The sequence below is a fragment of the Ranitomeya imitator genome, chromosome 3, assembly GCF_032444005.1.
Source record: "Ranitomeya imitator isolate aRanImi1 chromosome 3, aRanImi1.pri, whole genome shotgun sequence".
In the NCBI taxonomy this organism is placed as follows: Eukaryota; Metazoa; Chordata; class Amphibia; order Anura; family Dendrobatidae; genus Ranitomeya; species Ranitomeya imitator.
The window spans coordinates 245,164,344-245,187,878 of NC_091284.1; the positions used below are offsets into that span (position 1 = coordinate 245,164,344).

The 23,535-nt window shown below is 45.7% G+C and overlaps 1 protein-coding gene across 1 annotated transcript in view; it reads right to left on the reverse strand.

Moving 5' to 3' along the window:
* TBC1D22B (TBC1 domain family member 22B) overlaps positions 1-23,535 on the reverse strand; it is a 67,525-nt gene that overhangs the window by 10,969 nt on the left and 33,021 nt on the right. The window contains exons 6-9 of the mRNA XM_069756311.1: positions 21,831-21,959; positions 21,115-21,180; positions 19,120-19,234; positions 13,083-13,189 (exon numbers count right to left, since the gene is read on the reverse strand). Of these exons, the coding sequence (XP_069612412.1) occupies positions 13,083-13,189; positions 19,120-19,234; positions 21,115-21,180; positions 21,831-21,959 (417 nt within the window). The remainder of the gene's footprint in view (positions 1-13,082; positions 13,190-19,119; positions 19,235-21,114; positions 21,181-21,830; positions 21,960-23,535) is intronic.

A 23,535-nucleotide genomic window follows, 5' to 3' on the forward strand; every position in this document is an offset into this window, starting at 1 on the left:
TGGTGTAAAAATAAAAAACAGATACTTACTTATAAGATCCCAAGATCCCCTATCAAATCAGACGCGATAGATTGGCGCGAAAAACTTCATAGGCCAGCAGACAGATTATTTCAAACTGGTAGATGGCCTGAAAGTCTGCCATGATAGCATGCCATGTACCATACTTTTTCGCCCATGTTCAACTGTCTGACTTTACATACAGTGCTCAGCAAAATAAGTACACCCCAATAGATTTCGCAGAAAAAGGAGATTTTTGTGTTCTCACCGTAAAATCTCTTTCTGTTAGCCTCTAATTGGGGGACACAGGACCATGGGTGTTATGCTGCTGTCCACTAGGAGGTTAGCCTTCTCCAGTTTTGGGCAAAAGCATTAGGAGGAACGTAACATGAATAACATAACCATGCCTATAATAAGGCAACTATGTACGAGCTCAAAGAACAATATGAGAACTCAACAGTAACAACGGCCCGTAAAGGGCAACAGGGTGGGAGCTGTCTCTCCCAATTAGAGGCTAAGAGAAAGAGATTTTACTGTGAGTACACAAAAATCTCCTTTACTCTGTCGCTTCATTGGGGGACACAGGACCATGGGACGTCCCAAAGCAGTCCCTGGGTGGGAAGCAATGGACGAATATTGTGCAGACAGGCCCCTAAACTTGGGGCACCGCTGCCTGCAGAACCTGTCTACCCAGGGTCGCATCCGCTGAGGACGGAGTATGAACTCTGTAGTGTTTAGTAAACGTGTGTAGGCTATTCCAAGTGTCCGCCTTACACACTTGTTGTGCCGAATGGCCCAGGAGGCCCCTACGCCCGTGTAGAGTGTGCCGTAATACCGGCCGGAAGAGGAGAATTTTTAAGGCGGTAGGCCTCTTGTATGGTGGATTTGATCCACCTGGCAAGGGTAGCTTTGGAAGCCGGCAGACCCTGGCGGTCGCCTTCCAGAAGAAGGAAAAGAGAATCAGACTTCCGGAAGGGCGCAGTCCTGGACAAATATATACGCAATGCCCTGACGAGGTCAAGCGTATGCAGAGCCTTCTCCACTTTATGAACCGGACAAAGGGATGGCAGTGAAATTTCCTCATTGAGGTGGAAGTTGGACACAACCTTCGGAAGGAAGGATGGGACCGTACGGAGAACTACGTTGTCCTGGTGAAAAGCCAGGAAGGGCAGTCTGCAGGAGAGTGCTGACAGTTCAGACACCCTGCGTAGAGAGGTTATTGCCACCAGAAAGACCACCTTCTGGGATAGAAGGCGGAGTGGGACCTCCCTAAGGCTACTTTCACACATCAGGTTTTTTGTGTCAGGCTAAATCCGGCTAATAGAGAGAGAATGATTCTTCTTTCACACCTCCGTTTCATCTGTTTTTGGCCGATTCCGTCACTGCGTTTTTTTCCACCGGACAAAAAAACATTGCAGTGGACGTCTTGTCCGTCTGCCGGAAAAGACTATTTGGACGGATCCGGCAAAAAAACGGATGAAACGTGTGGCCATCAGGCACAATCCAGCGCTAATACAATTCTATGGTAAAAAAGCGGATCCGGCGTAAAAAAAAACGGATCCGTTTTTTTTTTTTTTAAATTGCGGGATTGTGCCTGAAACAAAAAGCCTGATGTGTGAAAGTAGCCTAAGGGGTTCGAAAGTTGGTCCCTGCAATGCTGTCAGGACCAGATTGAGGTCCCACGTTTCTAGTGGTCGTCTGTAGGGGGGAACCAATCGGGAAACCCCCTGAAGAAAAGTCCGTACTTGCGGCTTGTTAGCAATGCGTCTCTGAAAAAGCGCTGAGAGAGCTGACACCTGGCTCTTAAGCGAGCCCAGGGACAGCCTGGCCTCCAGACCTGATTGAAGAAAACCAAGTACTTTGGGGACGGAATAAGGGAGTGTTGTCTGGCCACGAGATTCGCACCAGGTAAAGAAAGCTTTCCAGGTACGGTAATAAGTCTTGGCAGAGGCTGGCTTCCGTGCCCTGATGATGGTTCCAATGACGTCCGGCGAGAGCCCAGCCTGGGTTAGAACCCAGGTCTCAAGGGCCACGCCGTCAAATTGAGAGCCCCTGAGTTCTGGTGGTAGAACGGGCCTTGTGATAGAAGGTCAGGGCGATCAGGGAGACGCCAGGGCGCATCTGCTGTAAGTTGTACGATGTCGGCGTACCATGTACGTCTAAGGCTACTTTCACACTAGCGTTAACTGCAATCCGTCACAATGTGTCGTTTTGCAGAAAAAACGCATCCTGCAAAAGTGCTTGCAGGATGTGTTTTTTCCCCATAGACTTGTATTGACGACGCATTGCGACGGATTGCCACACGTCGCATCCGTCGTGCGACGGATGCGTCGTGCTTTGGCGGACCGTTGGGAGCAAAAAACGCTACATGTAACGTTTTTTGCTCCTGACGGACCGCTTTTTCCGACCGCGCATGCGCGGCCGGAACTCCGCCCCCACCTCCCCGCACCTCACAATGGGGCAGCGGATGCGCCGGAGAAATGCATCCGCTGCCTCCGTTGTGCAGTGCGTTAAACACTAGCGTCGGAATCTCTGCCCGACGCATTGCGACGGGGAGATTCCGATGCTAGTGTGAAAGTAGCCTTAGGATGGTTGGAACTCCCTCTTGCTTGATCTTCCTCACCACTCTGGATATCAGGGGGAAAGGTGGAAAAATGTACAGAAGCTGGAACTGGGTCCAGTCCTGGACCAGGGCATCTGCTCCGAGCGACCGCGGATCGTGTGTTCTGGCCATTAGGTCCACGTCCGGAGTCCCCCAGCGATGGCAGATCTGGCAAAAAATTTCGAGACGGAGAGACCACTCTCCCGAGTCCATTCCTTGTCGGCTTAGGAAGTCGGCTTCCCAGTTGTCCACACCCGGAATGTGGACCGCAGAGAGCACCGACCCTGTGGTTTTCGCCCAGTGGAGGATGTGTGTCTCTTCTCGCATCACCTGGGTACTGCGGGTCCCTCCTTGGTGGTTCACATATGCCACAGCCGTGGCACTGTCCAACTGTACTCTGATGCGAAAGGCTGCCAGTAGGTGACGGAAGGCTCTCAACGTCAGGAGGATGGCTCGAATTTCCAGGATGTTGATGGGCATAGTCGCTTCCACTGGTGACCACTTGCCCTGTGGTGTAGGTGCACCACACCCCAACCTGTCAGGCGCGCGTCGGTGGTCAGGACCTTCCATTGACCTGTGAGAAAGGATTTCCTCATTGCTAGCGAGGTTGGCTTGAGCCACCAGTGCATGGACCTCCTGGTTGACGACGTTAGCTGGAACTCCCTGTCGAGAGAAAAAGGATTCCTGTCCCAGGACTTGAGAACGGCTAGTTGGAGAGGCCTGAGGTGAAACTGGGCAAATGGGACAGCTTCTATTGCTGCCGCCATCCTGCCGAGGACTCTCATGGCAAACAGGAGAGATCGGGGGGGTCTTGGGGGTGCGGAGGAGGGTGCGAACTCCTAGGCGGAGCCAGTGCCTTGTCCTTGGGAAGGAGCACCAGACCCCTGGAGGTGTTGAATAGCATTCCCAGGAAGGTCAGAGACTGACTCGGGGTTGGCGATGACTTTTGTAGGTTGACTAACCAGCCCAGGCGACTCAGATTGTTGATTGTGATTGAGACGCTGAGCTCGCAGTCCTTGAAGGTGGAAGCTTTGATGAGATCGTCCAGGTATGCCTACTATGCCTCTGGAGTGCAGGACGTCCATGGTGGCTGCCATGACCTTGGTAAACACTCTGGGAGCCATGGCGAGTCTGAACGGGAGAGCCACGAACTGGTAGTGGTCCTGGTCGATTGCGAACCTGAGAAATCTCTGATGGGCGGGTGCAATCGGTATATGCAGGTATGTGTCTTGTATGTCTATGGAGGCGAGATATTCTCCCTTCTCCATGGACACAATGATGGATCAAAGGGACTCCATGCGGAAGTAATGAACCCGTACATATTTGATGAGTTGTTTTAGGTCCAGTATGGGCCGTTCGCTGCCTCCTTTCTTGGGGACTACGAATAGATTGGAGTAGAACTCTCGGAAGCGCTCGGACACGGGAACCGGTACTATGACTCCTGCTTGAAGCAGCGAGGAAACCGCTTGGTGGAAGGCACGAGCCTTGGCTGGCAGTTTTGGGGGAACAGAGAGGAAGAATCAGTTCGGTGGGTTGGAAGTGAACTCCATCTTGTATCCGGAAGACACGAATTCCCTGACCCACCTGTCTTCTGTAATAGGCAGCCAGACTTGCTGAAAGAGCAAAAGTCGGCCGCCTACGGGTGGGATGTCTTCCGGAGTCCATGAGTCATAATGAGGAGAAAGTCTGAGGTTTTCCTCCTTTGGGCTTTGACTGGCCTGCTTTTGACTGCCAGGTCTTGTCCGACCTTTGCGTCGACCGTGAGTTGCCCTTGCATGGGGAATGATTACGATTTTGTGCTGGATGCAAGATGGACCAGCCCGAAGAATTCCGAAAGGATCAGAATTGGGTTTGGTTACGCTTCTTGTAAGTGCGTTTAGGTTTCAGTTGAGGGAGAGAGGTACGCTTACCCCCGATGGCGTTGGATATCATTGTGTCCAACTTTTCACCATAAAGTCACCCACTGAGATACGGGATGTGCGTGCGGGACTTCTTTGAGGCTGTGTCCACTTTCCATTCCCGCAGCCAGGGGATACGCCGAATCGTGATGGCGTTTGATGCTATCCCCGCTACACCCTTTGCTTGGAAAAGAACGGAGTACGAAATTTTAGGTGTGCCTCCTATGCGACACTAAGCCAAAACTGGAGAAGGCCAACGCCGTCCAGGGGCGTATACTGCAGAGGAGGAGCCATGGTTAATGTTTTTCAGATTATGCATAGTGTCGCCTCCTAGTGGACAGCAGCATAACACCTATGGTCCTGTGTCACCCAATGAGGCGACAGAGTAATCTTTAGTTTCCTTTCAGAATCAACAATTTCTATGAGATACCATACTACAAAAATAGTCCCACAAATTTGGGACAATGTAATAAAAGTTTACTTTCATGTTATGGGTTAACAAAATGTTCAATTAAACTCAGTCTTGTCAAATTTTTGGAAATTGTTCTTGTGTTCCGTGAGATATTGTTTAAAATCTTACTTTGCAAAGGCATTGTACCAATTTATGCTGAGCACTTTAAGTCAAACATTCATAGCATTCTAGGTGTCTGCCAAATTAGGGTGAATTTGACATATGACGGTAGTATTGGTAGGCGTCGCTTTTTATGATTTTGTAAGGAGCAGAATCCAGTAGTTCATCCCATTATGTTTTCATCCACATTTATTCTATTGTTTCAGTGATAGTGGTAACAAATGTAAGGAGTATATTTCTCTACATCTCAGGAGATCAGCAATTTTGCCTCCTCCTGCTCACAAGTCTCAGATCAGATTTGTCTCTTACTGTAAGGGTTTATGAATAGTTGTAGGTTTGTCACGATTTTGCCATGCAGTATTGTAAAATAAAAAAATTAGGATTTCCTAGTTACCATTAAAATGAATGAGACACTTGAAATCTCATGCGCCTGTTTCTTATTGCTTCCTTGCAGTTTTTCACCAGATTCACCGGTGTCAATTTTAATGTCAATTTTTGCAGCAGATTTCACCCGTACAAATGACAGGGGAAAAATCAGCATCAAACACACATCTAAATAAACCCCCCAAAAAACATGTAAATAAAATGCAAAAAATATTTTTCCCTGCCAACAAATCAGGATTTGCAGCTACAAATCCTGAGCGTGTGCACATACCCTAAGCTTCTGACATCTGGCTACAGCAGGCGCATCAGTAAACCAGGAATACTGAGCCACATCCCCGACCTCCCTATTCTATAACTATTATATAACCTAGAACATAATGGATTATTATTGGATAATTTTATTAGGGGCTCGTGGTCAACATTTTTGCTAAAATTAATATTTATTTTCAAATAAAAACTTGACCCCTTCCCCATTTACTTAACCCCTTCCCGACCTGTGACACAGCGTATGCGTCATGAAAGTCGGTGCCAATCCGACCTGTGACGCATATGCTGTGTCACAGAAAGATCGCGTCCCTGCAGATCGGGTGAAAGGGTTAACTCCCATTTCACCCGATCTGCAGGGACAGGGGGAGTGGTAGTTTAGCCCAGGGGGGGTGGCTTCACCCCCTCGTGGCTACGATCGCTCTGATTGGCTGTTGAAAGTGAAACTGCCAATCAGAGCGATTTGTAATATTTCACCTAAAAAAATGGTGAAATATTACAATCCAGCCATGGCCGATGCTGCAATATCATCGGCCATGGCTGGAAATACTAATGTGCCCCCACCCCACCCCTCCGATCGCCCCCCCAGCCCCCCGATCTGTGGCCCGCTCCCCTCCGTCCTGTGCTCCGCTCCCCCGTCCTCCTGTCCGCTCCCCCCGTGCTCCAATCACACCCCCCGCGCTCCAATCAAACCCCCCCGCACTCCGATCCCCCCCCGTGCTCCGAACCACCCCCCCTGCACACCGATCCCCCCCCCCTGCACACCGATCCACCCGCCCGCACACCGATCACTCTCCCCCATGCTCCGATCCCTCCCCCCCCGTGCTCCGACGCCCCCCCGTGCCCTGATCTCCCCCCCCTGTGCCCTGATCTCCCCCCCTTATACTTACCGATCCTGGCGGGGTCCGTCAGTCTTCTTCCCCGAGCGCCGCCATGTTCCAAAATGGCGGGCGCATGCGCAGTGCGCCCGCCGAATCTGCCGGCCGGCAGATTCGTTCCAATGTGAATTTTGATCACTGTGATATAATCTATCACAGTGGTCAAAATAAAAAAACAGTAAATGACCCCCCCCATTTGTCCCCCATAGATAGGGACAATAATAAAATAAAGAATTTTTTTTTTTTTCACTAAGGTTGGAGTTAGAACTAGGGTTAGGGTTAGGGGTAGGGTTAGGGGTAGGGTTAGGGTTAGGGTTAGGGGTAGGGTTAGGGGTAGGGTTAGGGTTAGGGTTAGGGGTAGGGTTAGGGGTAGGGGTAGGGGTAGGGTTAGGGGTAGGGTTAGGGGTAGGGGTAGGGTTAGGGGTAGGGTTAGGGTTAGGGTTTCGGTATGTGCACACGTATTCTGGTCCTCTGCGGATTTTTCTGCAGCGGATTTGATAAATCCGCAGTGCTAAACCGCTGCCGATTTATGGCAGATTTACCGCGGTTTTTCTGCGCATTTCACTGCGGTTTTACAACTGCGATTTTCTATTGGAGCAGTTGTAAAACCGCTGTGGAATCCGCAGAAAGAAGTGACATGCTGCGGAATGTAAACCGCTGCGTTTCCGTGCAGTTTTTCCGCAGCATGTGTACAGCGATTTTTGTTTCCCATAGGTTTACATTGAAATGTAAACTCATGGGAAACTGCTGCGGATCCGCAGCGTTTTCCACAGCGTGTGCACATACCTTTAGAATTAGGCTATGTGCACACGGTGCGGATTTGGCTGCGGATCCGCAGCGGATTGGCCGCTGCGGATCCGCAGCAGTGTTCCATCAGGTTTACAGTACCATGTAAACCTATGGAAAACCAAATCCGCTGTGCCCATGGTGCGGAAAATACCGCACGGAAACGCTGCGTTGTATTTTCCGCAGCATGTCAATTCTTTGTGCGGATTCCGCAGCGTTTTACACCTATTCCTCAATAGGAATCCGCAGGTGAAATCCGCAGGTAAAACGCAGTGCCTTTTACCCGCGGATTTTTCAAAAATGGTGCGGAAAAATCTCACACGAATCCGCAACGTGGGTACATAGCCTTAGGGTTAGGGTTGGGTTGGAATTAGGGTTGTGGTTAGGGTTAGGGGTGTGTTGGGGTTAGGGTTGTGGTTAGGGGTGTGTTGCGGTTAGGGTTGTGGTTAGGGTTACGGCTACAGTTGGGATAAGGGTTAGGGGTGTGTTGGAGGTAGAATTGAGGGGTTTCCACTGTTTAGGCACATCAGGGGGTCTCCAAACGCAACATGGCGCCACCATTGATTCCAGCCAATCTTTTATTCAAAAAGTCAAATGGTGCTCCTTCCCTTCCGAGCCCCGACGTGTGCCCAAACAGTGGTTTACCCCCACATATGGGGTATCAGTGTACTCAGGACAAACTGGGCAACAATTACTGGGGTCCAATTTCTCCTGTTACCCTTGAGAAAATAAAAAATTGCTTGCTAAAACATCATTTTTGAGGAAAGTAAAATGATTTTTTATTTTCACGGCTCTGCGTTGTAAACGTCTGTGAAGCACTTGGGGGTTCAAAGTGCTCACCACATATCTAGATAAGTTCCTTGGGGGGTCTAGTTTCCAAAATGGGGTCACTTGTGGGGGGTTTCTACTGTTTAGGCACACCAGGGGCTCTGCAAACGCAACGTGACGCCCGCAGACCATTCCATCAAAGTCTGCATTTCAAAACGTCACTACTTGACTTCCGAGCCCCGACATGTGCCCAAACAGTGGTTTACCCCCACATATGGGGTATCAGCGTACTCAGGACAAACTGGGCAACAATTACTGGGGTCCAATTTCTCCTGTTACCCTTGAGAAAATAAAAAATTGCTTGCTAAAACATCATTTTTGAGGAAAGAAAAATGATTTTTTATTTTCACGGCTCTGCGTTGTAAACGTCTGTGAAGCACTTGGGGGTTCAAAGTGCTCACCACATATCTAGATAAGTTCCTTGGGGGGTCTAGTTTCCAAAATGGGGTCACTTGTGGGGGGTTTCTACTGTTTAGGCACACCAGGGGCTCTGCAAACGCAACGTGACGCCCGCAGACCATTCCATCAAAGTCTGCATTTCAAAAGTCACTACTTCCCTTCTGAGCCCCGACGTGTGCCCAAACAGTGGTTTACCCCCACATATGGGGTATCAGCGTACTCAGGAGAAACTGGACAACAACTTTTGGGGTCCAATTTCTCCTGTAACCCTTGGGAAAATAAAAAATTCTGGGCTAAAAAATTATTTTTGAGGAAAGAAAACGTATTTATTATTTTCACTGCTCTGTGTTATAAACTTCTGTGAAGCACTTGGGGGTTCAAAGTGCTCACCTCACATCTAGATAAGTTCCTTTCGGGGTCTAGTTTCTAAAATGGGGTCACTTGTGGGGGGTTTCTACTGTTTAGCCACATCAGGGGCTCTGCAAACGCAACGTAACGCCCGCAGAGCATTCCATCAAAGTCTGCATTTCAAAATGTCACTACTTGACTTCCGAGCCCCGACATGTGCCCAAACTGTGGTTTACCCCCACATATGGGGTATCAGCGTACTCAGGAGAAACTGTACAACAACTTTTGGGGTCAAATTTCTCCTGTTACCCTTGGGAAAATAATAAATTGCAGGCTAAAAGATCATTTTAGAGAAAATAAAATTTTTATTTTATTTTCATGGCTCTGCGTTATAAACTTCTGTGAAGCACTTGGAAGTTCAAAGTCCTCACCACACATCTAGATTAGTTCCTTTGGGGGTCTAGTTTCCAAAATGGGGTCATATGTGGGGGATCTCCAATGTTTAGGCACACAGGGGCTCTCCAAACGTGACATGGTGTCCGCTAATGATTGGAGCTAATTTTCCATTTAAAAAGCCAATTGGCGTGCCTTCCCTTCCGAGCCCTGCCGTGCGCCCAAACAGTGGTTTACCCCCACATATGGGGTATCAGCGTACTCAGGACAAACTGGACAACAACATTTGCGGTCCAATTTCTCCTATTACCCTTGGCAAAATAGGAAATTCCAGGCTAAAAATCATTTTTGAGGAAAGAAAAATTATTTTTTATTTTCATGGCTCTGCATTATAAACTTCTGTGAAGCACCTGGGGGTTTAAAGTGCTCAATATGCATCTAGATAAGTTCCTTGGGGGGTCTAGTTTCCAAAATGGGGTCACTTGTGGGGGAGCTCCAATGCATAGGCACACAGGGGCTCTCTAAACGCGACATGGTGTCCGCTAACAATTGGAGCTAATTTTCCATTCAAAAAGTCAAATGGCGCGCCTTCCCTTCCGAGCCCTGCCGTGTGCCCAAACAGTGGTTTACCCCCACATATGAGGTATCGGCGTACTCGGGAGAAATTGCCCAACAAATTTTAGGATTCATTTTATCCTATTGCCCATGTGAAAATGAAAAACTGAGGCGAAAAGAATTTTTTTGTGAAAAAAAAAAGTACTTTTTCATTTTTACAGATCAATTTGTGAAGCACCTGAGGGTTTAAAGTGCTCAATATGCATCTAGATAAGTTCCTTGGGGGGTCTAGTTTCCAAAATGGGGTCATTTGTGGGGGAGCTCCAATGTTTAGGCACACGGGGGCTCTCCAAACACGACATGGTGTCCGCTAACGATGGAGATAATTTTTCATTCAAAGAGTCAAATGGCGCTCCTTCCCTTCCGAACCTTACCATGTGCCCAAACAGTGGTTTACCCCCACATGTGAAGTATCGGTGTACTCAGGAGAAATTGCCAAACAAATTTTAGGATCCATTTTATCCTGTTGCCCATGTGAAAATGAAAAAAATTGAGGCTAAAAGAATTTTTTTGTGAAAAAAAAGTACTTTTTCATTTTTACGGATCAATTTGTGAAGCCCCCGGGGGTTCAAAGTTCTCACTATGCATCTAGATAAGTTCCTTGGGGCGTCTAGTTTCCAAAATGGGGTCACGTGTGGGGGAGCTCCAATTTTTAGGCACACGGGGGCTCTCCAAACGTGACATGGTGTCCGCTAAAGAGTGGAGCCAATTTTTCATTCAAAAAGTCAAATGGCGCTCCTTCCCTTCCAAGCCCTGCCGTGCGCCCAAACATTGGTTTACCCCCACATATGAGGTATCAGCGTACTCAGGACAAATTGGACAACAACTTTCGTGGTTCAGTTTCTCCTTGTACCATTGGGAAAATAAAAAAAATGTTGCTAAAAGATAATTTTTGTGACTAAAAAGTTAAATGTTCATTTTTTCCTTCCATGTTGCTTCTGCTGCTGTGAAGCACCTGAAGGGTTAAAAAACTTCTTGAATGTGGTTTTGAGCACCTTGAGGGGTGCATTTTTTAGAATGGTGTCACTTTTGGGTATTTTCATCCATATAGACCCCTCAAACTGACTTCAAATGTGAGGTGGTCCCTAAAAAAAATGGTTTTGTAAATTTCGTTGTAAAAATGAGAAATCGCTGGTCAAATTTTAACTCTTATAACTTCCTAGCAAAAAAAAATGTTGTTTCCAAAATTGTGCTGGTGTAAAGTATACATGTGGGAAATGTTATTTATTAACTATTTTGTGTCACATAACTCTCTGGTTTAACAGAATAAAAATTCAAAATGTGAAAATTGCGAAATTTTCAAAATTTTCGCCAAATTTCCGTTTTTATCACAAATAAACGCAGAATTTATTGACCTAAATTTACCACTAACATGAAGCCCAATATGTCACGAAAAAACAATCTCAGAACCGCTAGGATCCGTTGAAGCGTTCCTGAGTTATTACCTCATAAAGGGACACTGGTCAGAATTGCAAAAAACGGCCAGGTCATTAAGGTCAAAATAGGCTGGGTCATGAAGGGGTTAAAGGGGTTGTTCACTACTTACAGAAAAATCTTAGACTCACCTACTGGCCCAAAAACCAGAATATAAATAAGGACAGCGCCTCACAAGTTGGTGAATTTGCATCACATTTATTCTGCTTCCAGTTGCGACATTTCGATCAAAAGAGATCGACCAGGCGCTTCTCTGTACTGCTGCTGGCGTCCCATGGTGGTCTCCTGGCTTCTTCTTCCAGAGCTCATCAGGTGACTACTGCAGCCAAGGGGCCACTGTAGTGAAGTTGCTTGGCACAATCCAAAAAGAAGAGCTAAAAGACTGTCTTACATCTCGGACAAAAAGTGACTGCTGCAGGCAATCACTGGCTGCTGACAAACTACAGCGCTCACTTGATGCCCCAAACCCAGGATAGGAAGCCAAAAGACTAGCGCGGACACCATCAACAGTAGAGAGGACCTTTGATGGTCCTCTAGGTGAGTGTGTTTGTTTTAGCACTGCAATTGATCAATTTTTTAAAATTTTTGTTAATAATGGAAAACCCCTATACCACCTTCCTGACATGTGAGCTAATAGTATGTCACAGATTGGTCCGCCATCAATGGAGGGGGCTCGAGAGCTGAGCTCACTTCATACCAGTGAGACGTTGGCTGCTTTACACAGGCGACACCTTCCTATAACAGCAGCGACTGGTGCGAGCTGTCACTGCTCAATTATTTAAACTCGCTGTAAATCTTTGACGGGGGCATCCTACTGACCCCCCACACGAGATCATAGGGAAAATAATAGTTTGTCATGGCAACCGGGGGCTGCTGAAGGCTTCCAAGGCTGCTATATTTGTCCTCCTGTGAATCCCATCCTGTGGAGAATGTCATTTTAACTACGTACTGCAATACAGTTGGAAAATTAAAGATAAACAAAAAAGTAACAAAAAAAAAAAAAATTAAAAACAAAATCAATCCACTCCCACCTTTAATAATAACAACAAATATGCACATGTGGTATCGCTGTACAATTCTTACAATAATGCATGGTGAATTAATATTACAACAAGAAAAGTGAACTTTGAACATTTGATAAGTAGAAAAGGAATCTTTATCAAAACAGCAGGCAGGAAATGATAAAGGTTGAGAATGCTTAAACTAGAGGGAATCCGTCAGCAGGTTTTGCTATTTAATTTGAAAGCAACGTAATAGTAGAAGCAGAGAGCCTGATTTCAGGGATAGGTCACTTGCTTAGCAGCTTGTTGTAGTTTCAATACAATCAGTGTTTTATCAGCAGGAGATGATCACTGCCTGACTAGGTCTCATGTGCATACCAGTCAGACTAATCTGGGTAACCCCGGTCCCTCCACTGTTTGTGTACTGTCAGCAAGCTGAAGAAGATGCTAATCAGGAGTGTTGGTGAGTTTATAAGAGCACAGCATTCTTACCACTCTTACATCTACAAAAGAGAAAAAAGGGATATTATCAAAATTGCATGAAGCAGCCCAGTGATATCACTGGAATCAGCCTCTCTGCCAAAAACCTGCGGACAGATTACCATTAAAGGTGTATTAAGCATTAACAAAGAAAAACATTGCATTAATGGTTATGGACACACCCATGTGATACACCCATCATACCTGAATGCCATCTAGTAGTTTACTCATTGACCAGAAACTATCTGCTTCAATGTTCTTCAGCGTTTCTGGCGACAGTGTACCTACATCAAAGTTTTCAACATCGTCTTCTATAACCATGAAAAAGAAAAAAATATTTAGCTCATTGTGTTTCTAAAAAAATTGCAGCAAGGGGCTAAAGAGGAGTCAGCCAAATATTACTTTAACCCCTTTACCCCCAAGGGTGGTTTGCACGTTAATGACGGGGCCAATTTTTACAATTCTGACCACTGTCCCTTTATGAGGTTATAACTCTGGAACGCTTCAATGGATCCTGGTGATTCTGACATTGTTTTCTCGTGACATATTGTACTTCATGACAATGGTAAAAATTATTTGATAGCACCTGCGTTTATTTGTGAAAAAAACGGAAATTTGGCGAAAATTATGAAAATTTCGCAATTTTCCAACTTTGAATTTTTATGCAATTAAATCACAGAGATATGTCACACAAAATACTTAATAAGTAACATTTCCCACATGTCTACTTTACATCAGCACAATTTTGGAACCAAAATTTTTTTTTGTTAGGGAGTTATAAGGGTTAAAAGTTGACCAGCAATTTCTCATTTCTACAACACCATTTTATTTTAGGGACCACATCTCATTTGAAGTCATTTTGAGGGGTCTATATGATAGAAAATACCCAAGTGTGACACCATTCTAAAAACTACACCCCTCAAGGTGCTCAAAACCATATTCAAGAAGTTTATTAACCCTTCTGGTGCTTCACAGGAATCTTTTGAATGTTTAAATAAAAATGAACATTTAACTTTTTTTCACAAAAAATTTAATTCAGCTCCAATTTGTTTTATTTTACCAAGGGTAACAGGAGAAAATGGACCCCAAACATTGTTGTACAATTTGTCCTGAGTATGCCAATACCCCACATGTGGGGGTAAACCACTGTTTGGGCGCATGGCAGAGCTCGGAAGCGAAGGAGTGCCATTTGACTTTTCAATGCAAAATTGACTGGAATTGAGATGGGACGCCATGTTTCGTTTGGAGAGCCCCTGATGTGGCTAAACATTGAAACCCCCCACAAGTGACACCATTTTGGAAAGTAGACCCCCTAAGGAACTTATCTAGAGGTGTGGTGAGCACTTTGACCCACCAAGTGCTTCACAGAAGTTTATAATGCAGAGCTGTAAAAATAAAACTAAATTTTTTTCCCACAAAAATTATTTTTTTAGCCCCCAGTTTTGTATTTTCCTGAGGGTAACAGGAGAAATTGGACCCCAAAATTTGTTGCCCAATTTGTCCTGAGTGCGATGATACACCATATGTGGGGGGAACCACTGTTTGGGCACATGGGAGGGCTCAGAAGGGAAGGAGTGCCATTTGAATGCAGACTTAGATGGAATGGTCTGCAGGTGTCACATTGCGTTTGCAGAGCCCCTAATGTACCTAAACAGTAGAAACCCCCCACAAGTGACACCATTTTGGAAAGTAGACCCCCTTAGGAACTTATCTAGATGTGTGCTGAGCGCTTTGACCCACCAAGGGCTTCACAGAAGTTTATAATGGAGAGCCGTAAAAATAAAACAAACATTTTTTCCCACAAAAATTATTTTTTAGCCCCCAGTTTTGTATTTTCCCGAGGGTAACAGGAGAAATTCGACCCCACAATTTGTTGTCCAATTTGTCCTGAGTGCGCTGATACCCCATATGTGGGGGGGAACCACTGTTTGGGCGCATGGGAGGGCTCGGAAGGGAAGGAGCTCCATTTGGAATGAGGACTTAGATGGAATGGTCTGCAGGTGTCACATTGCATTTGCAGAGCCCCTAATGTACCTAAACAGTAGAAACCTCCCACAAGTGACACCATTTTGGAAACTAGACCCCCTAAGGAACTCATCTAGATGTGTTGTGATAGCTTTGAACCCCCAAGTGTTTCACTACAGTTTGTAACGCAGAGCCGTGAAAATTAAAAAAAAAAATCTTTCCCCCAAAATTATTTTTTAGCCCCCAGTTTTGTATTTTCCCGAGGGTAAGAGGAGAAATTCGACCCCAAAAGTTGTTGTCCAATTTGTCCTGAGTACGCTGATACCCCGTATGTTGGGGGAAACCAACGTTTGAGCGCATGGCAGAGCTCGGAAGGGAAGGAGCGCCATTTGGAATGCAGACTTAGATGGAATGGTCTGCAGACGTCACATTGCGTTTGCAGAACCCCTAATGTACCTAAACAGTAGAAACCCCCCACAAGTGACCCCATATTGGAAACTAGACCCCCCAGGGAACTAATCTAGATGTGTTGTGAGAACTTTGAACCCCCAAGTGTTTCACTACAGTTTATAACGCAGAGCCGTGAAAATAAAAAATCTTTTTTTTCCCCACAAAAAATATGTTTTAGCCCCGAGTTTTGTATTTTCCCAAGGGTAGCAGGAGAAATTGGACCCCAAAAGTTGTTGTCCTATTTGTCCTGAGTACGCTGATACCCCATATGTTGGGGTAAACCCCTGTTTGGGCACACGGGAGAGCTCGGAAGGGAAGAAGCACTGTTTTACTTTTTCAACGCAGAATTGGCTGGAATTGAGATCGGACGCCATGTCGCGTTTGGAGAGCCCCTGATGTGCCTAAACAGTGGAAACCCCCCAATTATAACTGAAACCCTAATCCAAACACATCCCTAACCCTAATCCCAACAGTAACCCTAACCACACCTCTAACCCTGACACACCCCTAACCCTAATCCCAACCCTATTCCCAACCGTAAATGTAATCTAAACCCTAACTGTAACTTTAGCCCCAACCCAAACTGTAGCCCTAGCCCTAACCCTAGCCCTAACCCTAATCCTAACCCTAGCCCTAACCCTAGCCCTAGCCCTAACCCTAGCCCTAACCCTAGCCCTAACCCTAGCCCTAACCCTAGCCCTAACCCTAGCCCTAACCCTAACCCTAGCCCTAACCCTAGCCCTAGCCCTAATGGGAAAATGGAAATAAATACATTTTTTTAATTTTTCCATAACTAAGGGGGTGATGAAGGGGGGTTTGATTTACTTTTATAGCGGGTTTTTTAGCGGATTTTTATGATTGGCAGCCGTCACACACTGAAAGACGCTTTTTATTGCAAAAAATATTTTTTGCGTTACCACATTTTGAGAGCTATAATTTTTCTATATTCTGGTCCACAGAGTCATGTGAGGTCTTGTTTTTTGCGGGACGAGTTGATGTTTTTATTGGTAACATTTTCGGGCACGTGACATTTTTTGATCGCTTTTTATTCCGATTTTTGTGAGGCAGAATGACCAAAAACCAGCTATTCATGAATTTCTTTTGGGGGAGGCGTTTATACCGTTCCGCGTTTGGTAAAATTGATGAAGCAGTTTTATTCTTCGGGTCAGTACGATTACAGCGACACCTCATTTATATCATTTTTTTATGTTTTGGCGCTTTTATACGATAAAAACTATTTTATAGAAAAAATAATTATTTTTGCATCGCTTTATTCTCAGGACTATAACTTTTTTATTTTTTTGCTGATGATGCTGCATGGCGGCTCGTTTTTTGCGGGACAAGATGACGTTTTCAGCGGTACCATGGTTAGTTATATCTGTCTTTTTGATCGCGTGTTATTCCACTTTTTGTTCGGCGGTATGATAATAAAGCGTTGTTTTTTGCCTCGTTTTTTTTTTTTTTTTCTTACGGTGTTTACTGAAGGGGTTAACTAGTGGGCCAGTTTTATAGGTCGGGCCGTTACGGACGCGGCGATACTAAATATGTGTACTTTTATTGTTTTTTATTATTATTTAGATAAAGAAATGTATTTATGGGAATAATATTTTTATTTTTTTTTTCATTATTTTGGAATATTTTTTTTTATTTTTTTTTACACATTTGAAATTTTTTTTTTTTACTTTTTTACTTTGTCCCAGGGGGGGACATCACAGATCAGTGATCTGACAGTTTGCACAGCACTCTGTCAGATCACTGATCTGATAGGAGTGCAGGCTGCTTCACAGTGCCTGCTCTGAGCAGGCTCTGTGAAGCCACCTCCCTCCCTGCAGGACCCGGATCCGTGGCCATCTTGGATCCGGGGCTGGAGGGAGCAGGGAGGGAGGTGAGACCCTCGCAGCAACGCGATCACATCGCGTTGCTGCGGGGGGCTCAGGGAAGCCCGCAGGGAGCCCCCTCCCTGCACGGTGCTTCCCTGTACCGCCGGCACATCGCGATCATCTTTGATCGCGGTGTGCCGGGGGTTAATGTGCCGGGGGCGGTCCGTGACCACTCCTGGCACATAGTGCCGGATGTCAGCTGCGATAAACAGCTGACACCCGGCCGCGATCGGCGGCGCTCCCCCCGTGAGCGCTGCTGATCGCATATGACGTACTATTGCGTCCTTGGGAAGTAAAGCCCACCCCACATGGACGCAATAGTACGTCTAATGGCAGAAAGGGGTTAAAGTATATTGACATATTCTGGGCCACTTTTTTATTTACTCAAATTCAAGCATTTTCAGCTAAAAATCATTTTTGAAAAAGGGTTTTATTAAAAATGTTGCTCTAGTTAGTATATACAGTCTCTATGTATGACTGCACATAGCAGGCTGTAGAATGAGCGAGCCTGTAGCTGAGCATATGAGCAGGGTGTGTAAGCCCTTATGTTTGTCCTTTTCATCTTTATGACCACATTTAATCAGCTGATAAAAAAACAAGTTAACCAGAAAACCTCACTGCTATCTCATTCTGCAGTCTGCGATAAACTGTGATACATAGAGGCTGTAGAAGCTAACTGGTTTAACATTTTTAATAAAATTGCAAAGCAAAAACGATTTTTAGCAAAAAAAATGCATACATTTCAGCAAGAAAAAAAAGCTTGCCAAGATGTCCATATTCTTTAAAGTATATATCAACACATAAATGACACATAAATATAATGCATTTTGTAGCATTTTTAAAGGGGTTAGCAGTTTATTTTTTGGTAAAAGTTTTTCTACGGGACTTAAAGCACCAACCCAGCGTTTGAAATTATAGCAGCGCTGGAGTAGCTACTAATCTAAGTTCCCTGCCCCTAGACTTATATTTACCAGGCGCGGTCTTCAACTATTATTGGCGCCACTCATGTCGCTCTCAGCAGTTGGTGACCGGCAGGATCGCTCCAGTGTTTTTTTAAGTGAACCGGAAGTCACTGCTCAATATAAGTCTATGGGAGCCAGAAGACGGCCAGAACGTGGGTCCCGTGGACTTACACAGAGAGCTTGTGACGTTACCTGTGACTTCCGGTCAGTCAGAAGCTGTGGTCACAAGATGGTGGTGCGGGACAGAAATAGCACCAGAAAAAGCTGAAGATGGCGGCTGGTAATTATAATAATAGGGTCAGGGAACTTACATTGGTAGCACAAAAAAAAAAAAGCTAGAGTGGTGCTCTAAAACAAGAATGTTTTACAAACGCTTTATACAAACATATAAAAAAAAGTGTACATAAAAGAGGCTTTACAGGTTAGTAATTGAGCATTACTATTTTACCAAACGAATAAAAATCCTTATAAAGTAGTGATCGTCTTAGCACAGATTTCAGACTCGTACAATAGTTTCCCAGAAGTTCATTTGAAAGCATAAGCTGAAAGCAGTATCAAGTTTAAAAATGGTCCCCTACCCGAGGGATAGGGAATATCCTCATCTCGCTGGGACTCCCACCGATCATGAGAATCGAGGCTTATAAGAATCCAGAAGAATGGAGCAGAGGCCGCTGACGAGCACTGCCGCTCCATTCACTCTGATGGTAGTGCCGAAGACCAACCAAGAGCAGTGCTCTACTATCTCTGGCGATTCCATTAAGTGTGCATCTAATGGCAGTGTGCATGATCGACCTCCGCTTCATGTACAGTAGCTGAGAGTATTCAAAGCTCTGGTTCTGAATATCAGTGGGGGCCTCAGCGGTCTCCCCCAATGATCGGGAAGATGTTCTCTTTCCAAAAAAATAGGGGATAAGTTGCAAACTTGGGAATATCCCTTTAAGACAAAACATACATTGGAACACAACGTGATCAGTGCATCCTCACCAACATGTTCAGTCAAAAACACCACGAAGAACGGAGTGACCAGATCATTGATGCCCTGGACATATCCGCTTGCAGGGTGCCGGATGGCCCAGATAAACAAGATTCTCTCAAAAATCTGTTATGAGCACAACACATAAAAATGCAAAGGTTACTTTGGGAGCACAAACATACACCAATGAGCACAAATACAGTACGTGATAGACTATTTCCTGCTAACTGCACTCATGTAGGGCCTAAAGTTAGTCATTGTTCCAATAATATCTAATAGCTAAAGGTTTTTTGTCATCTATTTTTGGCAGAAAATCTTCTTGACGTGCATAGATGTAGACGTTTACATCATCAATAGCCGTGTGTGAGATTGTAGGAGTAGGGGGAGATGGCTGTTGGCCAAAAAAAATTGCTAACAGGTCTCTTATGTGTCCAGCCTTGGGGTGTGTTAGCATAAACTGACAGGCGGCACTAAACGACCACCGTTTGGTTGTTTACAAGCCTTTTTACACCAAAACACCACGCTCAATGATGTGCACGGAGTCATCTGTAATAGACTGCTCAGGGCGCAAAGACTGCCATAGTTCTCGCAGGGGGGGTCCTGTTTACACTGAGCGATGAGCTGCCAAGAATAAAGATGGGGAAGAAATGCTCTTTCACTATAATCTTTCCATAAAAATGGATCTGAACTTTAAAGCACCACTCTAGTGCTTCTATTTAACACTCAGAGTGGTATCAATAGTGTATTTTGCCTGCCTGTAGTAAAATACTTCTCGGTCACGGTCTTCTTCTGTATTGGCGCCATGCTAATGTTTGCTGGGCGACCCCGAAGTTACAACTCAGTGTAAGGCTATGTTCACACGATCCTGATTTCCATCCTTTTTTTCAGGACTAAAAACCGCAGCTCTTGGCAGAAAACGCAGGTCCTTTTTTTTATGCGTTTTTGGTGCGTTTTTTGATGCGTTTTTTAATGCAGTTTTCTATGCAGAGTCTGTGTGTTTTCTAGGAAGTTTTTAGGGTTAAAATGGCTGAAAATACCCTAACCCTACCCCTAACCCTATTCTAACCTTAGTGGGGAAAAAAAAAAAAAATTCTTTATTTTTTTATTGTCCCTACCTATGGGGGTGACAAAGGGGGGGGGGGGGTCATTTACTATTTTTTTTATTTTGATCACTGAGATAGATTATATCTCAGTGATCAAAATGCACTTTGGAACGAATCTGCCGGCCGATTCGGCGGGCGCACTGCGCCCGCCATTTTGGAAGATGGCGGCGCCCAGGGAGAAGACGGACGGACGGACACCGGGAGGCCGGGTAAGTATAAGGGGGGGAGATGAGGGCACGGAGGGGGCGTCGGAGCACGGGGGGGTGGCATCCATACTGCAGCGGTTCTGCACCACAAACCGCAGAAAACCCGCAGATATTTTTTTCATCTGCGGGTTTTACTGCGGGTTTGACCTCACAATGGAGGTCTATGGGTGCAGAACCGCTACAGTTCCGCAAAAAGTAGTGACATGGTACTTCTTTTTTACCGCAGCTATTCAGCGCGGCTTTTTTCGGGATTTTCCGCAATGTGGGCACAGCAGTTCCTGCTTTCCATAGGGTACATTGTAATGTACCCTGCATGGAAAACAGCTGCGGACCCGCAGCGGGAAAATCGCGGCGATTCCGCATTAAAAAAAGGATGGTGTGAACATGGCCTTAGTCTATGAGAGCCAGAATGAGCCCCCCATAGAGTTACACTGAGAGCTTTTGACTCTGACCTCCAGTCAGTCACAAGGTGGTAGATCAAGACCGAAGTGTCGCCGGAAAAGCCAAAGACTGGGACTGGTAGGAATATAACTAGGGGCAGGGAAAATACATTCGTGATAACACTCCAATGGTGGGTAAAAAAAAAAACAGTGTGGTGCTTTAAGTGACTTGTCACAGAAAACAGGTGCCTTTAGTTTGTGAAAGCCAAAACCAGTGCGTGAAATATATAAATATAGTAACAGTAGTTAACACTCACTTCTTGTACTAACGCTTGCTGAAACAATGGTATTAGAGGATTAGTCCGCGGTATGTCAATATGGATCTACAAGACAAAAGCACAGCTATTATATAAAGGAATAATAATAATAATTTTTATTTATATAGCGCCAACATATTCCGCAGCGCTTTACAAATTATAGAGGGGACTTGCACAGACAATAGACATTACAGCATAACAGGAATACAGTTCAAAACAGATACCAGGAGGAATGAGGGCCCTCCTCGCAAGCTTACAAACTATGAGGAAAAGGGGAGACACGAGAGGTGGATAAGGAAGAGCAAACTAATATAAAACACAGAAAATAAACTGTAAAAGGTAGTCATATATATGTAAAAGGGGTAACAGACATGACCCTGTGTAGTAGACACACTTTACAATGGACCCCAGTATCAGGGCCTGCCGCTATTAGGCACAATCTGCTTACATGTAATCTTACATAAAAAAAATTAATAAGGTTTTCATACAACTTTGTCTCATCTCGGTAAGTGATGGAGGCTGATGTTGCCTCTACAGGGGGTCAGCCAGACGTCATCAGCACAATTAGAAAGACTCAAGACAACCTTACAGCCTATTGCGCAGACACACTTCTGCACTGTCTGTACGCAGCATGTATAAGAAAAGTGGGGGCAGAGATGGTGAGAAGACTGGGATACTATGAAAGGACGTAATAGAGTTGATTCAACAATTCGTACCTGTCGATAAGTGTCTTGATGATGCTCTTCATTCCGGGAATCATAATACTGTTCAATAAAACCAAAATATTCTGCACGCTTTCTTTCAAGTGTCATTTGGCGTCTGTCTTTATTGGCAGGAAGATAACCCTAGGGAGGAAAAAACATCATAACTCCAGCCGCTACTTATACAAAAAGACAAACATAACAAGTGCTGTGTGCTAAATCAGTTGTTCGCTTTACCTGAAAGAAAACGCTAGTGTTCTATTAAAGGGATATGCTCATGTTATTACATTGTGGTCATGGCTGGGCCGAGCAGACTGTTACGTTCAGCTGTGGCGCACAAGGATTTTTGGATCCACTTTGCCACAGGGACGGTCCTACCCAGGAAGGGGCATAACTAAGTGGCTGCCTTGGTGTTCACTGGAGCCTCCAGTGGGGAGGCCAGGCTTGTGAGGTAGGTAGCCGCCAGGTACCACTCCTGGACAGAGTCCGGGTACTGCAGCTGCTGATCCCAGGGGTCAGGCACGCCGACACTGATTTAGGGCTAGTTCAGACTCGCCGGTCTAGGATTCAGAGTCAGGCCACTCATGGACTGGGGAATAGTACTCATGCACTGGCCTAACAGGGACCAGGGGACTTTGGGAACAGGACTGGCCACTCCGGGACCAGCTGACAATGTATAAGCTCTGGCAGCTCTGGGAAAGGGTTCAGGCACTGGCAGGGCCGGACTGGCCATCTGGCAAATGCCAGAAGGGCCTGTCTGGTCATGAGCTGCCTTGTTTACCACGTTGTTAACAGAATCAGTGTTCTCAAGACACCCATACTGCTAAGAGTTGTGATGGAGCACAAAGTTGCTGCCGCCGTCACTTACCCCACCAGGCCATGGGTACCTTTAGAAATATTGGTCTGATAGAAAATCTTCCTTTCCTCCATCCAGGGTAATATTAGTAATATATCCCATCTGGTACATGGGGACGAGGACAACATGGGCCTGTGTGATTTCAAATGCCAGGGCTAAATTTCAGCCCCAGTCGATACCTGGGCACTGGCCACTCTGGGACCAGGAGACAGGGTTCAGGAACTGGCCACTCCCGAAGCAGGGGATGAGGTTCAGGCACTAGCCACTCCTGGAGAGGAAAGAGGTACATTCCACAAAACAAGGGTAAAATGTGGGGATGGTTAGGACAAAAGGGATCAAGGAGGGAGGTATTATGGTCGGGACTTCAGCAGGCTACTGGCAAGTTGGTTATGGAGTGATAAACATTCATGGGGTCCCAGACCTGCAGAACTTTGTCCAGGGTGTTGCTGAGAGAAGCCGATAGGCGCTTCAGTTAGAGGACTTCCTTTAGTAACCCATATATATCTAGATGAGATGGGGGAGCTGTTTGTTTCCAGGCTCTTGCTATCAGAGTCTGTACAAATGTAAAAAAACAGCCTGGCTGACAGCTTTCCCAGCTACCTGGGGGGGGGGAGCTTTAGATTAGTAATTTAGGGAGTCCAGAGAAAGGTAAACAGAGGAGAGGCCCTCCACCAACTACCCCACTATACTCCAAATTGGGTAATAAGGCTACATTCACAGAAGATATGAATGAGGGAGCCAGTGTGTGCTAAGAGCCTCCAGCAGGTGGGTGGCAAAGGTTTAGGAAGTGAAGAGGAGAGCCATGGTATGGTGCCCATGCATGAGTGGCTTGAACTGAATTTCTTTGTGGGTGGTACATACAGA